This window comes from Myodes glareolus, chromosome 8 (assembly GCF_982192425.1).
Source record: "Myodes glareolus chromosome 8, mMyoGla1.1, whole genome shotgun sequence".
In the NCBI taxonomy this organism is placed as follows: domain Eukaryota; kingdom Metazoa; phylum Chordata; class Mammalia; order Rodentia; family Cricetidae; genus Myodes; species Myodes glareolus.
Genome location: NC_142033.1, coordinates 109,693,854 through 109,705,952, shown reverse-complemented (window position 1 = coordinate 109,705,952; position 12,099 = coordinate 109,693,854). Strand labels below are relative to the sequence as shown.

At 51.8% G+C, this 12,099-nt stretch overlaps 1 protein-coding gene across 5 annotated transcripts; it reads left to right on the top strand.

Moving 5' to 3' along the window:
- Positions 1-310: 310 nt before the first annotated feature.
- On the top strand, positions 311-11,944 carry Kank3 (KN motif and ankyrin repeat domains 3). Of its 5 annotated transcripts, XM_085692388.2 has the most exons (13): positions 316-382; positions 5,282-5,342; positions 5,474-5,569; positions 6,260-6,319; positions 7,068-8,321; positions 8,410-8,509; positions 8,623-8,814; positions 8,906-8,990; positions 9,381-9,597; positions 10,640-10,785; positions 10,867-11,067; positions 11,148-11,243; positions 11,715-11,944. In XM_085692388.2, the coding sequence occupies exons 4-13, from the start codon at positions 6,286-6,288 to the stop codon at positions 11,742-11,744; spliced, it is 2,355 nt and encodes a 784-aa protein (XP_085548514.2). In that variant the 5' UTR covers positions 316-382; positions 5,282-5,342; positions 5,474-5,569; positions 6,260-6,285; the 3' UTR covers positions 11,745-11,944. The 5 variants fall into 5 exon arrangements, with proteins under 5 accessions (XP_048286027.3, XP_085548515.2, XP_085548514.2 ...); XM_085692389.2 differs by lacking the exon at positions 5,282-5,342 and having other exon boundaries at positions 315-382; XM_085692390.2 differs by lacking the exons at positions 316-382; positions 5,282-5,342 and adding an exon at positions 881-1,014.
- Positions 11,945-12,099: the final 155 nt, after the last annotated feature.

The window sequence follows — 12,099 nt, the reverse complement described above, 5'->3', positions numbered from 1 at the left end:
TTGTCGCATTTAAATTTGTCACATAAATTCCACAGAAATAGTTTGCTTAGATTTCTCCTGTAGACCCCAGTGTGCTGTGAATGAAACCCCACCTTAAGTCCTGGACCAGGCAGGATTCTGCTGTGGCTGAGGCAGCACCACCCCTCGCCACTACTCTGATCTTCGCTGATCACTACTGTAGACCCCGCCCCCTGGCGCGTTCCCACCTCCGCCCCCGCCCAGACGACCCACTCTGCCATACTATTGGGTGGTTCTGTCAAATTCGAGTTCTGGTTGGCTGAAGTGGCCATCAGTTAGGGGTGAAAAACCTTGATAACCCGGCCCGAGCTTCGAAGGGGCGGGCTCGGGTGCTGTGCGGGCGCGGCCGGGGCTGCGGATTCAGGTAAAGTCCAAACTTGCCGGGATCCCCATGGGGGTCCTAGCGGGGAAATTCAGGACACAAGTGTCCCAGGGGGGAGGGACGGGACGCGGCTCATTCAAACCCTTCTATGGGCTCTGTGCTCAGCGACGGGGTGGGCGCCCTGTCCTGTAATGGTGATTCTTCGGACACTGGGAGCCCCAGGTAGATTAAAGCCTAGCCCGGGAGGGGAGCGCTATATTGAGCAGATCGCTGCCACGTAGCCATCCAGGACCCAACGGGAGAGCTTGTGCTCACCGTAATCTCCCAGATGCCAAGGGACCCTTCGCCAGAGTTGGTTTGGGGACTTGGGACTGGCTCTTTCGGGATGTGCTTCTTGCAGGGGGGTGGAGGGGGCGGGTGATACGGAAACGGTGTTGGAGGGAGGCACGGATGGCCCCCCGGACCCATAGACAATAGTAGCGGATGGAACCGCCCAGCGGCTTTTCCTGTAGGAAACTGCCCTGTCTTTTTGAATCTGACCTGGTTGTGTTTGTTTGGGGAGGGGTGTGTGTGATAAACCAAGGATCCTTGTTCTACCATGCTCTACCCCCACCCCACGTCATGAATCTGAGAATCCCGCCAACATTAACGGGGTGCCATCATCAGAGCCTTAGGTAAGGAAGACATACCCTCTTCAGGACCTCGGGTGCGCACTGCGTGCTCTGTAGTCTCCCAACCTTCAGGTTTCCTGATAGAGCTCTGTATTCCGAAATAGCTCCAGGGGCGGGTGTGGGGGCGTGTGGCTTCAGCTCTGATGTCCTAATGAGGGGGTCTCAGGCAGGGGATCTGAATTTAGCTTTGACAACCAGGCAGTGTGGGAGAAAAGAGGGCAGCTACACGCCCCATTCCAGGAGGCATTGGCTTGTGGAGCAGTCTAGGTGGGGGCTTGCTCCACCACACTCGCTACTCCCCCAATCAAGGACCCATGCTGCGCTGACTGGTGCTTGCTGGGAGGTGAGCAGTAAGTGGCTCAGGTTCCCTGCCATTTCTGGGGAGGGGAAGGGAATCTTTCCAAAAGGGCCTATAATCGCAGTTACAGGAGAGGTCAAGGTAGGGGAATTGAAAGTTAGGTCCTGCCTGGGCGCTACAGAGTGAACTCAAGGCCTGCATGGGCAACTTAGTAAAGAGTCTTAGGGATCAGCGAGATGGATTGGCCAGTAATGGTGCTTGATGTCATCCCTAACATTCCTGAGTTGTATCCGTGGGATCTACTTGGTGGCAGGAGAGAAGTTCCTGAGTTGTATCCGTGGGATCTACTTGGTGGCAGGAGAGAAGTAACGCCACAGAATTGCCATCTAACCTCCACGCTCACTCCGTGACATTTTTGCACCCACCCACCTCCCACAAAAAATAAATAAAGTGTAATTAAAGAGAAAAGGACTGGTATTGTAGTTCAGTGGTAGAGAACTCACTTAGCATGCTTGAGCCTTAAATTTCATCCTCAGCATGGGAAGGAGGGATTGGGGGCCTGGGAGGGACAGAGAAAGGAAAAACAGGCATTCCTTTGGGTGTGGCCATGCATGCCTGAAATCCTGGCATGTGGGAGGCTGAAGCAGGAAACTTTGAAGTCGGAATGAATAGATAAATACAGGTCCCCAGCGTGGTGGTGGTGCGTGCCTGAAATCGCCAGTACTCCAGGAGCAGAGGCAGGAGAATTTCTGTTAGTTTGAGGCCATCCTGGTTTACATAGCAAGTTTCAGGTGAGCTAGCACTGTATAGTAAGATTCTGTCTTAAATAAATATATAAAATAAAATAAAATAAACAAAAAGCAAACAGGACAATATTCGACAGTGACAGGACAAGCTCTGTAAGTTCAGGGCCAGCCAAGTCCAAAACCCTAGCAACTACAGAACCCGCAAACTTCCAAAACAAGCAAACAAAACAACAAAATAAAATGGGTTGGTGAGATAACAGTTGCCTCTAAGTCTGAGTTCAGGCCTTGGTGCCCACATGGTCGAGAGCACCGACTCCCACAGCTGCTTTCCAGCCTTCATACGTGTGTTGAGGCATACATGTGCACCCCCCCCTCAAATGCAGTCAAGTGTAGTCGCTAATACAGGGATCTGAACAATTACATGGATTCAACCCTGCATGCCCATGCATGTTTTTTGGGATATAGCTTACAGCTTCACTGCTCTGCACCTCTGTTCCTCCATCTGTACAGTGGGGAGGGATTAGTGATAACATCGGGACCCGCTGGAGAAGGCGCAGGCTGATGTGCATAAACTACTTAGAAGCTGAGGGAAAAAAGAAAAGAAATGAGGCTGCGGTTCAGTTACTAGAGTGTTTGCTTAGCATGCATGAAGCCTTGTGTTCCATCTCCAGGACTGCTCAACCCAGGTGTGGTGAAGCACATTCTAGCACTCAGGAGGCAGAGGAAGGAGGGTCGAGTTCAGTCACCCTCAACAACATAGAAGTTGGAAGCCAGCCTGGGCTTCCGGAGACCCTGTCTTAAGAACCAAACCAAACCAAACCAGAACCAGTGGGGCTAGAGCAATGGTTGAGCAGTGAAGAGCTAGCACTGCTCTTGCGGTTTGATTGCTGCGTAGCATCTATGTAGCTCTCAGTTTGACTCCAGCTTCAGGGGATCTATAACTTTTGGCCCCCATGGACAAATACTCACACACGGACACACAGACAAACATTTTTAAAAGCCTTAAAAAAACACAAATTGCAAACAGTCAGCAATGATCCTATTGTTATTTACCACCCTACTAATAACCACCCAGCCTTCAGTGCAGCCTGGGCCTGGCTGTTCCTGCTGGCCTGGGTCTTAGAAATGACCTGCAGCTGTTTTTTTCTGTACTACAGCTTTAGATTTGGAAATGGCCAGGTCACTGGAGGAGGGGGCCGGCTGTACAGAATCACACTCCAGCTGTGTGAAAGGCAGTTCCAGACCCCTGAGCATTGCTCCAGGCTTTTTCCAAAAACCAGTTCTTCCCTGACAATTTCCTGAAAACAACGCCGTGAGAGGCACTGGCTGTCCTCCATGGTGACCTGCCAGCCTGCCCCTTGCAGCCGGTGTGAGGGGACAGGAAACAGCTGCTTGGGGTGAGGAGGAGGACTTCAGAGTCTCAGACTGGGGGGAGGATGGGGACAGGGGACTCAGAGAGCAAAAGGGGATGCTTGAAGTAGTGGGCAGGGGGATGTGTTAGGCATGCTGATGGCTGCTGAATAGCCATCCAGAATACTAGACGCTGAAAAGAGCGGCTGGATTCTTCGTTGGTTGGAGCAGAGGGGTGGTGAGCCAGTAGGTGGGTTGGGTCTGCCTGCTGGAAGGCTTCAAAGTCAGCATCTTGACTGGCACTACAACTAAGGGGTCCCCAGAAAGTGGACAGAGTCTAATCGTTTTTCCCCCCATAGGCAATGGACTTAATTGGTCTGCTAAATGTTTTCTTGCCTTTTTGTTTGTTTGCAAGGACAGGATTTCTTTGTGTGACCTTGGCTGTTCCGAAACTAGCTCTGTAGACCAGGATGGCCTTGAACTAAGAGAGATCTGCCTGGGCTGCTCTGTAAAACATGAACAATAATATATGTTGCAGAATTCTTTCGGGGCTAATCAGGGAGAGTATACAGTAGGCAGTCAATCTGAGCCACTTTCTGGCTCTGTGGAGGCTTTTCATAAGCATTCTCTGAAGTTCCATTATCCCATCATTCTGTGTGTGTGTGTGTGTGTGTGTGTGTGTGTGTGAGAGAGAGAGAGAGAGAGAGAGAGAGAGAGAGAGAGAGGCTTGAGCTCAGGTCCTTATGCACGCTAGACCAGTGCGTGTCTTGAAGCCACACCCCTATCCCTACCCTAAACTGGTTTTGTTTTTCGAGACTTTAGTTGTTCTGAAATTCACAGATATCCTCTTGCTCTGGCTTCTGAGTGTTGAGATTTTCTTTTCTTTCCTTCTTGTTGCTCCCTTCCTTAAAAATTTATCTTATGTCTAGGAGTGTTTGCCTGTATTTATGTATGTAGTTCATGTATGTGCTGATGCCTGATGAGGCGAGAAGAGGGCATTGCATTGACCGGAACTGGAGTTATAGGAAGTTGGGAGCTACCATGTGAGTGCTGGGAACCAAACTTGGGTCCCCTGGAAGAGTAACAATCACTCTGAACTCTTCAGCCCCTTTCTACCTTCCTTTATCCATTTTTTGGTTATATGTATAAGTACCTGAGTGTACATATGTGGACCATGAGTATATACATGTCCCAGTGGCCACTGTTGGATCCCCTGGAACTGGAACTACAGGTGCTGGGAACTCAACATGGGTCAGTTGCAAGAATAGCAAGTGCTCTGCACAGCTGAGCCATCTCTCCAACCCACTTTTCTGAGATAGAGTCTCATGTATTCCATTCTGGCTTCAAGTTCTCCGTAACTGAGGATGATCTGAACTCCTGATCCTTCCGTTTCTACCTCCTAAGTGCTCCGGTGACAGGCATGCATCACTAGCCAGTAGCCAGGGCTTCATGCATGCTAGACAAGCATTTTACCAAGTGAACTATATCTCACTCAGGATTCATTCATTCATTCATGTTTTTGGTGGTGCTGTGATCCAATTCATGTCCTTGTGCATGCTAGGCAAGTGCTATACCACGGAGCCAAATCCCTGCTTCTAGACCGTCACCTACTCACCTCCACTGTCACCTAAGAATCACACCTTCTGAACTCTCTGTCTTCTTAGGGGCTTGTGTTTCCATTATAAAGCCCCACAAGCCAAGAACGGAGCCTTGGAGCACTGTACTGGACACATTCCAGAGAGACAGGCCTTCCTCGGTTGCATCATTGAGCTATCAAGACTTAGACTTTCCATCCATCACTTATTGAAGGGGTTTGCAAGTAACCTTGCTTAAAGTTCCAATGGTTACAGTGGTTACATCTTATCATTTCTCTAAGAAAAATGTAAGAAATGAGTGTGTGTTACCGGGGACTGAACCTACTACCTGGAGAACGCCAGGTGAGCACTGGTCATTGAGCTGCATCCTTAGTTCTGTCTTCACTTTCTGAGACAACATCTGTCTAGGACATTGACTAAGTTAACCGTGTACTCGTTTTTATTTTTTATTTTTTTTTCCCCTTTAAACACAGGTCACACTATGTAGTTCTGGCTGTCCTGGAACTTACTTTGCAGACCAGGCTGGCCTCGAACTCACGAGATCCACCTGCCAAGTGCTGGGATTAAAGGTGTGCACCATTATGCTTGGTTTGTACTTGTGATCCTCTATTACCAGCTTTCTAAAGTGCTGAGATTTTAAGCCTGAAATACTTCCGTTTTTTTTTTTTTTTCGGGGTTTTTTTTTTCAAGATAAGGTTTCTCTGTAGCTTTGGTGCCTGTCCTGGAACTAGCTCTTGTAGACCAGGCTGGCCTCGAACTCACTGAGATCTGCCTGCTTCTGCCTCCTGAGTGCTGGGATCAAAGGCGTGCACCAACACCACCCGGCTAACTTCCGTTTTCTTACTTTTTTCTGCTTGATGTCTTTCTTGCTTCTGCCTTCCTAGATTTGCAACTTGGATGTTCCTCCTTTGTTCACTTCAAATTTCAGCTAAACATGGTGGCGCAGATTTGTCATCCCAGAACTTGGCTGAGGCAGGATTGTGATTCTGAGGCCAGCTTTAGCCGTATAGCAAGACCTTGTCTTAAAACAAAGCAGTAGAGCATTTGTGTAGCCAACACAAAGTCTTGGGTTCCATCAGTAGCATTAACATTTCCAAGGTTCTTGAAGGGAGGAGGAGAGAGCCTGGGAATGGGTGAGGTGGAAGAATGCTCTTGGGTCTGTTTGCTCAAAGTTTCAATGGTGTTATAGCTAACATCAGATTCAAACCAAGGGACAAGGCTGAATTTTCACCCTTACTTCTCTGGGGGACATTTTTCAGGCTGTCTGGTGGCTACTCCAGGAAACATGGCCAAGTTTGTCCTGAATCAGAACCTGCCTGGTGAGTGTACAGAATGATCCCAGATCCCCATTGGGTGCTTTTGTGTATATATGGACATAGTTATCAGTTCCCTCTTATTATTAACACTGTGGCCACAAGGCCCTTCCCAAAATCTTATTAGCCAATGTCATGACTTTATTTAAAACCCACTCATGACACGTCCCATAAATAATGCCCATCCCCATGGTGGTCTAGAGGACCCTCTGCTCCCTCCCTCTTTTCGCCATCCTGGAGTCACCTGACTTCCATCCGGCTGTCACTCTTCAGCACTCCCTCCCTTGAGTGTCTTCCATGGGCCATTTTTCTTCTTGGAATCTTCTGTCCTTGCAGCTGCTTCCTCCTTGTTATGAAGGGCTCAGTCCTCAGTCTTTTAAGTGCCTGTCACAGGAAATCTTTCCTGACATAAGCGCCAAAGTTGGCTCCTGCAGTGGTTCTGTATTTCATAGTGTATTGTCGTCTTGAAAGTCATTTGAAATGATTGTCTATTTACGGCTAACAAGAGGGCCCGGTTATTGTCTTCTTTACTATGGAATCCCAAGTTTATAAGTTTTGGCACCTAGTGGGTGCTCAATAGACATGACTGCATGCCTATCCGAGTGCAGATGTGCCTGCAAGCCTCGGGTGTACTCAATGGCAACTATACAGGTGCATCACAGGGGCAAGGGGGCAGGGAACACATTTGTTCACTCTCTTTGGGTGCTTTCCAGTTTGACCCCTCTTCCCTTTCCACGTCCTTGTTATTTCACAGACCTGGGCGGCTCTCGCCTGTACCCAGGCTCCACTGGGAGTGCTCGCAGCCCTAGCTCTCCCTACTCGGTGGAGACACCCTATGGCTTCCACCTGGACTTGGACTTCCTCAAGTATGTGGAAGAACTCGAGCGCGGTCCTGCCTCCCGCCGAGCTCCAGGCCCCCCGCACACACGCCGCCCGCAGGCCCCCCGAACTGGCCTTGCGGGGGCGCGGAGCCCAGGCGCCTGGACCTCTAGCGAATCCCTGGCCAGTGACGACGGCGGAGCGTCGGGCGCACTCTCTCCTGGGGCGTTCTCGGGGCTCCTGCTACCTCCGCTGTCGCCCCGCTCCTTCTCGCGCAATCCGCGCGTGGAGCACACGCTCCTGGAGACCAGCCGACGGCTGGAGCAGGCACAGGCACAGGCACGGGAGCACGCGCTCAGCCCGGCCCGTGCGGTCACGCGCAGCCCGCGTGGGTCGGGCCGTAGTAGCCCCGCCCCCAACCCCGCCCTTGCTTCACCCGGCCCGGCCCAGCTGCAGCTGGTGAGGGAGCAGATGGCCGTGGCCCTGCGGCGCCTGCGCGAGCTGGAGGACCAGGCACGCGCTCTGCCCGAGCTGCAGGAGCAGGTGCGCGCGCTGCGCGCCGAGAAGGCGCGGCTACTGGCCGGGCGCGAGCAGCCGGAGCAAGAAGCGGAGGCGCGCCCAGACAAGCTCTCCCAGCTGCGGCGCCTGACTGAACGTCTGGCCACCTCAGATCGCGGAGTCCGCTCCAGGGCCAGCCCCCGGGCTGACGATCCCGACGGGTTGGCTGCCAGGCGCAGCGAAGGCGCTCTGCAGGTCCTCGACCCGGTGTCTAGGACACCCGATGGGGAACCCCAGACTCGGGAGGCGGGCACCGAAGTCGTGCCCGAGACCCGAGAGGCGGATGCCCAGGCAGTACCTGAGACAGGGGAGGCTGGAGTGGAGGTGGTCCCTGACACTGTTGAGGTGGACACGTGGGTGACCGAGGAACTGCTGGGGCTACCTGAGGCTGCAGAGCGTGAGCTGGAGCTGCTCCACACCAGCTTGGAGCATCAGCGCGGGGTGAGCGAACTCTTGCGAGGTCGATTGAGGGAGCTGGAGGGGGCCTACGAGGCTGCAGTGGCCAGGCCTCAATCTCGAGAGGTGGCCACCCAGACCCAATTGGGTTGCACTGAGAAGACCACGCAGACCGAGCTCTCAGTGGAGAACCAGCCCAGACCAATGGCTGGAGACAAGGAGGTGGCCCCTGCTGGTGAGTTTCCTTTGACTCCTGGTTGAGCACTGAACTGCCAGGTCGCTGAAGTCAAACTCAGTGGTGCCCTTATGTGATTCCCTGCCAGGCATCCTCAAATCCATCATGAAGAAAAAAGACGGTACTCCAGGTGCCCAATCCAGTCAGGGACCCAAGAGTCTGCAGTTCGTTGGGGTCCTCAATGGAGAGTGAGCGCAAACCCTTTCCCAGGATAGCATTCACAGGGACACAGGCTCATCCCAGCTCTGCCCTTCTTGAATGAGTCAGCGGGCTCAGCAGATGCTTCTCATCCTGTTCCCAGGTATGAGAGCTCCTCCAGCGAGGATGCCAGTGACAGTGACAATGAAGATGGCGTTGCTGAACTCCCCAGGAGTAGCTCTTCTGGGTCAGGCGATGATAGTGGGGGATCTGACGCTGGAACTCCTGGCCCCGACAACGACCAAGACTCAGAACCTGAGGCACAGCTAGAGCCGAAGGCAGGGACAGAAGGGAGGTGAGCGTTCTTCAAGGGCCTGTATTGCAGAGACCCTCTCTTCTGGTCACCATAGCCCAGGATCCTGAGTCTAGACTGGCCTCCCTGGCAGGTGTGAACTGAGCCCGCGTTTGAGGGAGGCATGCATTGCTCTGAATCGACAGCTGATCAGGCCTCGTGGAGTTGCCAGGGATGGTGTGAGTGTGGGCCCTACCTCTCCTCCCTGACATGCTTCGTGAGAGTGCACGGTTTCCTAGAGCTCTCCGAAGAGATACTTGCCTTCTAGGACAGCTCTTACCTTTTCTTGGACTGTCCACCCACAGCCCTAAGTAAAGATCAAAGCTCTGGACCTATTCCACAAAACTTAAAGAGCAAGTGGGCACTCACTGCTACACTCACATAATCCTGTTTCCCCAGAATGTAATCTTTTTGAGTCTAGGAACCTCACTGACTGTATTTCCTTCTTGAAGAGGGTGTGGTCCAACCCTCTCTACTTAGAAAGTATGGGTTTTGCTTTGCTTGCCAAGATCACCACAGGGGTCTCACACACATCCTTCTCTGCCGCCCCCCCCCCCCCGCCCCGCCAGAACGCAGCACGCCTTGTGGCCCAGGAATGGTTTCGAGTGTCCAGCCAAAAGTGCTCTCAGGCTGAACCCGTGGCAGGGGTGCTTCGAGGGGTGAAGAGCCTGGGGCCTGAGCTGCTGGCTCATGTGGTGAACCTGGCTGATGGCAATGGAAACACAGCCCTGCATTACAGTGTATCTCACAGGAATTTGTCCATTTCCAGCCTGCTACTGGATACAGGTCAGGCAATTTGTGAAGAGGGCCAGGGTGGGTGAAGGCTAGTGTTGAGCCGCACAGGAAAATGCGGCTACATTGCTGTTCACGGGGCCAGAAGTCAACACTGGGTGTTTTCCGCTATGACTCCCTACTGTTTTCTGAAAAAACTTCCCATTGAACCTGGAGCTGTTTGTCCAGCCAATCCCACCTGTTTCCATCTCCCTAGCTTTGGGGGTTACAGACATGTGCCAGTGCTCAGCTTTATGAAGGTACTGGGGATAATTCCTTAGGTTAGAGCACATTTAGTGCTCTAACCCTCTGAACACCCAGACCTAAGTAAGGTCTTGTATGGCCCTTGGCTGGCTAAAAGACCTTTTACCTCACTTTATCTTCTTCAGCTGTCCCGAGTCAACTCCCCTACCCCCAACAATTGAAATGCTGAGATTTCAATTTGGCACCCCCTCCCTGGGTACACTGTATTCCTTAATCTCCAGGTCTGGCACTTCCTGAACTCACAAAAGGTCCACCTGTTTCTGCTAGGATTAAAGAAATGTGCCACCATGCCTGACTGCTTCCCGAGTTCTTGGGTCCCACTGTCTATTCTCACTGCTTAGGTTTCTGACTATAATAAAGCTATTCTCATCTTATTCCCCCACAGCAGCAAATACACCTGAAACTACTCTGGTTACCAGGCTGGTCTCAAACTCAGAGATCCACCTGCCTCTGCCTCCCCAGTGCTGGGATTAATGGTGTGTGCCACCACCCCTCAGCCAGGTTTTTGAGACAAGGCACAGTGTGTAGGGCTGGGACTATGTACCTCAGTCTTTGAGACTGCAGAGCTTTACCGGCTGCCAATCACACTGGCACATGTATGCAGCTGGCCAAGTGACTGGGGGGCTTAGTTTGGCTGGTAGTTTTGCCCAGCAGTCTCAGTGCTGGAGGTGGACGCCTAGGCTATATGAGATGCTCACCCAACATCTGTGATGCAGGGGACTCAACACTGCCCCATTCCCCAACCAATCAGCATTTGATGATGGGTGAAGTGACAGACCTCTCTACTTTGCAGGAGTCTGTGATGTCAATCATCAGAACAGAGCCGGCTATTCTGCACTCATGTTGGCTGCACTCACTTCTCTAGGGCAGGAGGAGGAAGACATGGCTGTGGTCAAGAGACTTTTTAGCATGGGTGATGTCAATGCCAAGGCTAGTCAGGTGCATGGAAAACTCCCACTCACAATGGTGGATAAAATGGTGTTACTTCCCACTTTCAAACCTCTTTTCCGTATTTTCCAGACTGGGCAGACAGCTCTCATGCTGGCTATCAGCCACGGCCATCAGGACATGGTAGCTGCCTTGCTGGAATGCGGGGCTGATGTCAACGTACAGGATGCTGATGGTGCCACAGCACTGATGTGTGCCAGCGAGTACGGACGCCTTGATACAGTTCAGTTGCTGTTGGCCCAGCCAGGCTGTGACCTAACCATCTTAGACAATGTGAGCCACCAGTAAGGGCCTAGAGTAGTGGTGTTGCATCCCACTGCAGACCAGGGACTTAATGTCATATTATTTCCCAGGAGGGGACAAGCGCCCTAGCCATTGCACTGGAGGCAGAACAGGATGAGGTGGCTGCACTGCTCCACGCTCACCTGACATCAAACCATGACGTTCAGGTGAGTGTGGCCCCCAAGAAACACAGATGCCAATGACATTCAGAAGCTTTTCCTAAGAACAAAGATGGAGAACCTCTGCCTGCATTATACCAGAAAGCTCCTACTATTTGATGTTTAATTAGTAAAACTGAGGTAAACACAACTTTAGGTTAGGATCACACACACACACGGGATAGCCTAGCTACCTGTTTTGGGAAAGGAGCCCTTTGCTGTACAGAGAAGGAGCTCAAGCGCCAAACCTGGAGGCTTGGCGACAACGAAGTGTGCCCGGGAGAACACACCCTATGGGTAGAGCATCGGACAGCAAGTGCTGGGTTATCCCTGGCATTTATATCTACTTACCTAGTTGGGCCCACCCCACTCTTACCCTGACGTAAAGTGGGAATGGGATGTTTCCTACTTTTACATCCTCTACCCCCCCTTTCCCCACGACTGAAACTCCTGTCTACAGACCCTCTTTCTTTGTTCTAGGGTCAGTCTCCCCCAGGCACACCCAGCTGAAGGATACAGTGACAAATGACCCAACCTCTTTTAAGCAGCTGCTACCCTATACCTGGACTGCAGGAGATACTTTCCTCTTATGTCTGAGCTTCTGAACCACAGGAGGGCACCTTGTGCAGATGCCTGAGTAATGATATAGCTCTCAACCCACTCACTTCATAAAACATCATTCCCAATAAAGCATTCCTACTGAACTTGTATTTCATGTGGTTGACAGAGTCTCCTGTCTGCAAGACACACCTATGGAAGGGGCTTTCAGAGTGCACAAAGAGCGGATGATCTGAAGACACTACCCTGAAAAACCATATTCAGAAAGATTCCAAGTTCTAGACCAGCCTAGGTACAAGAGGGGGAA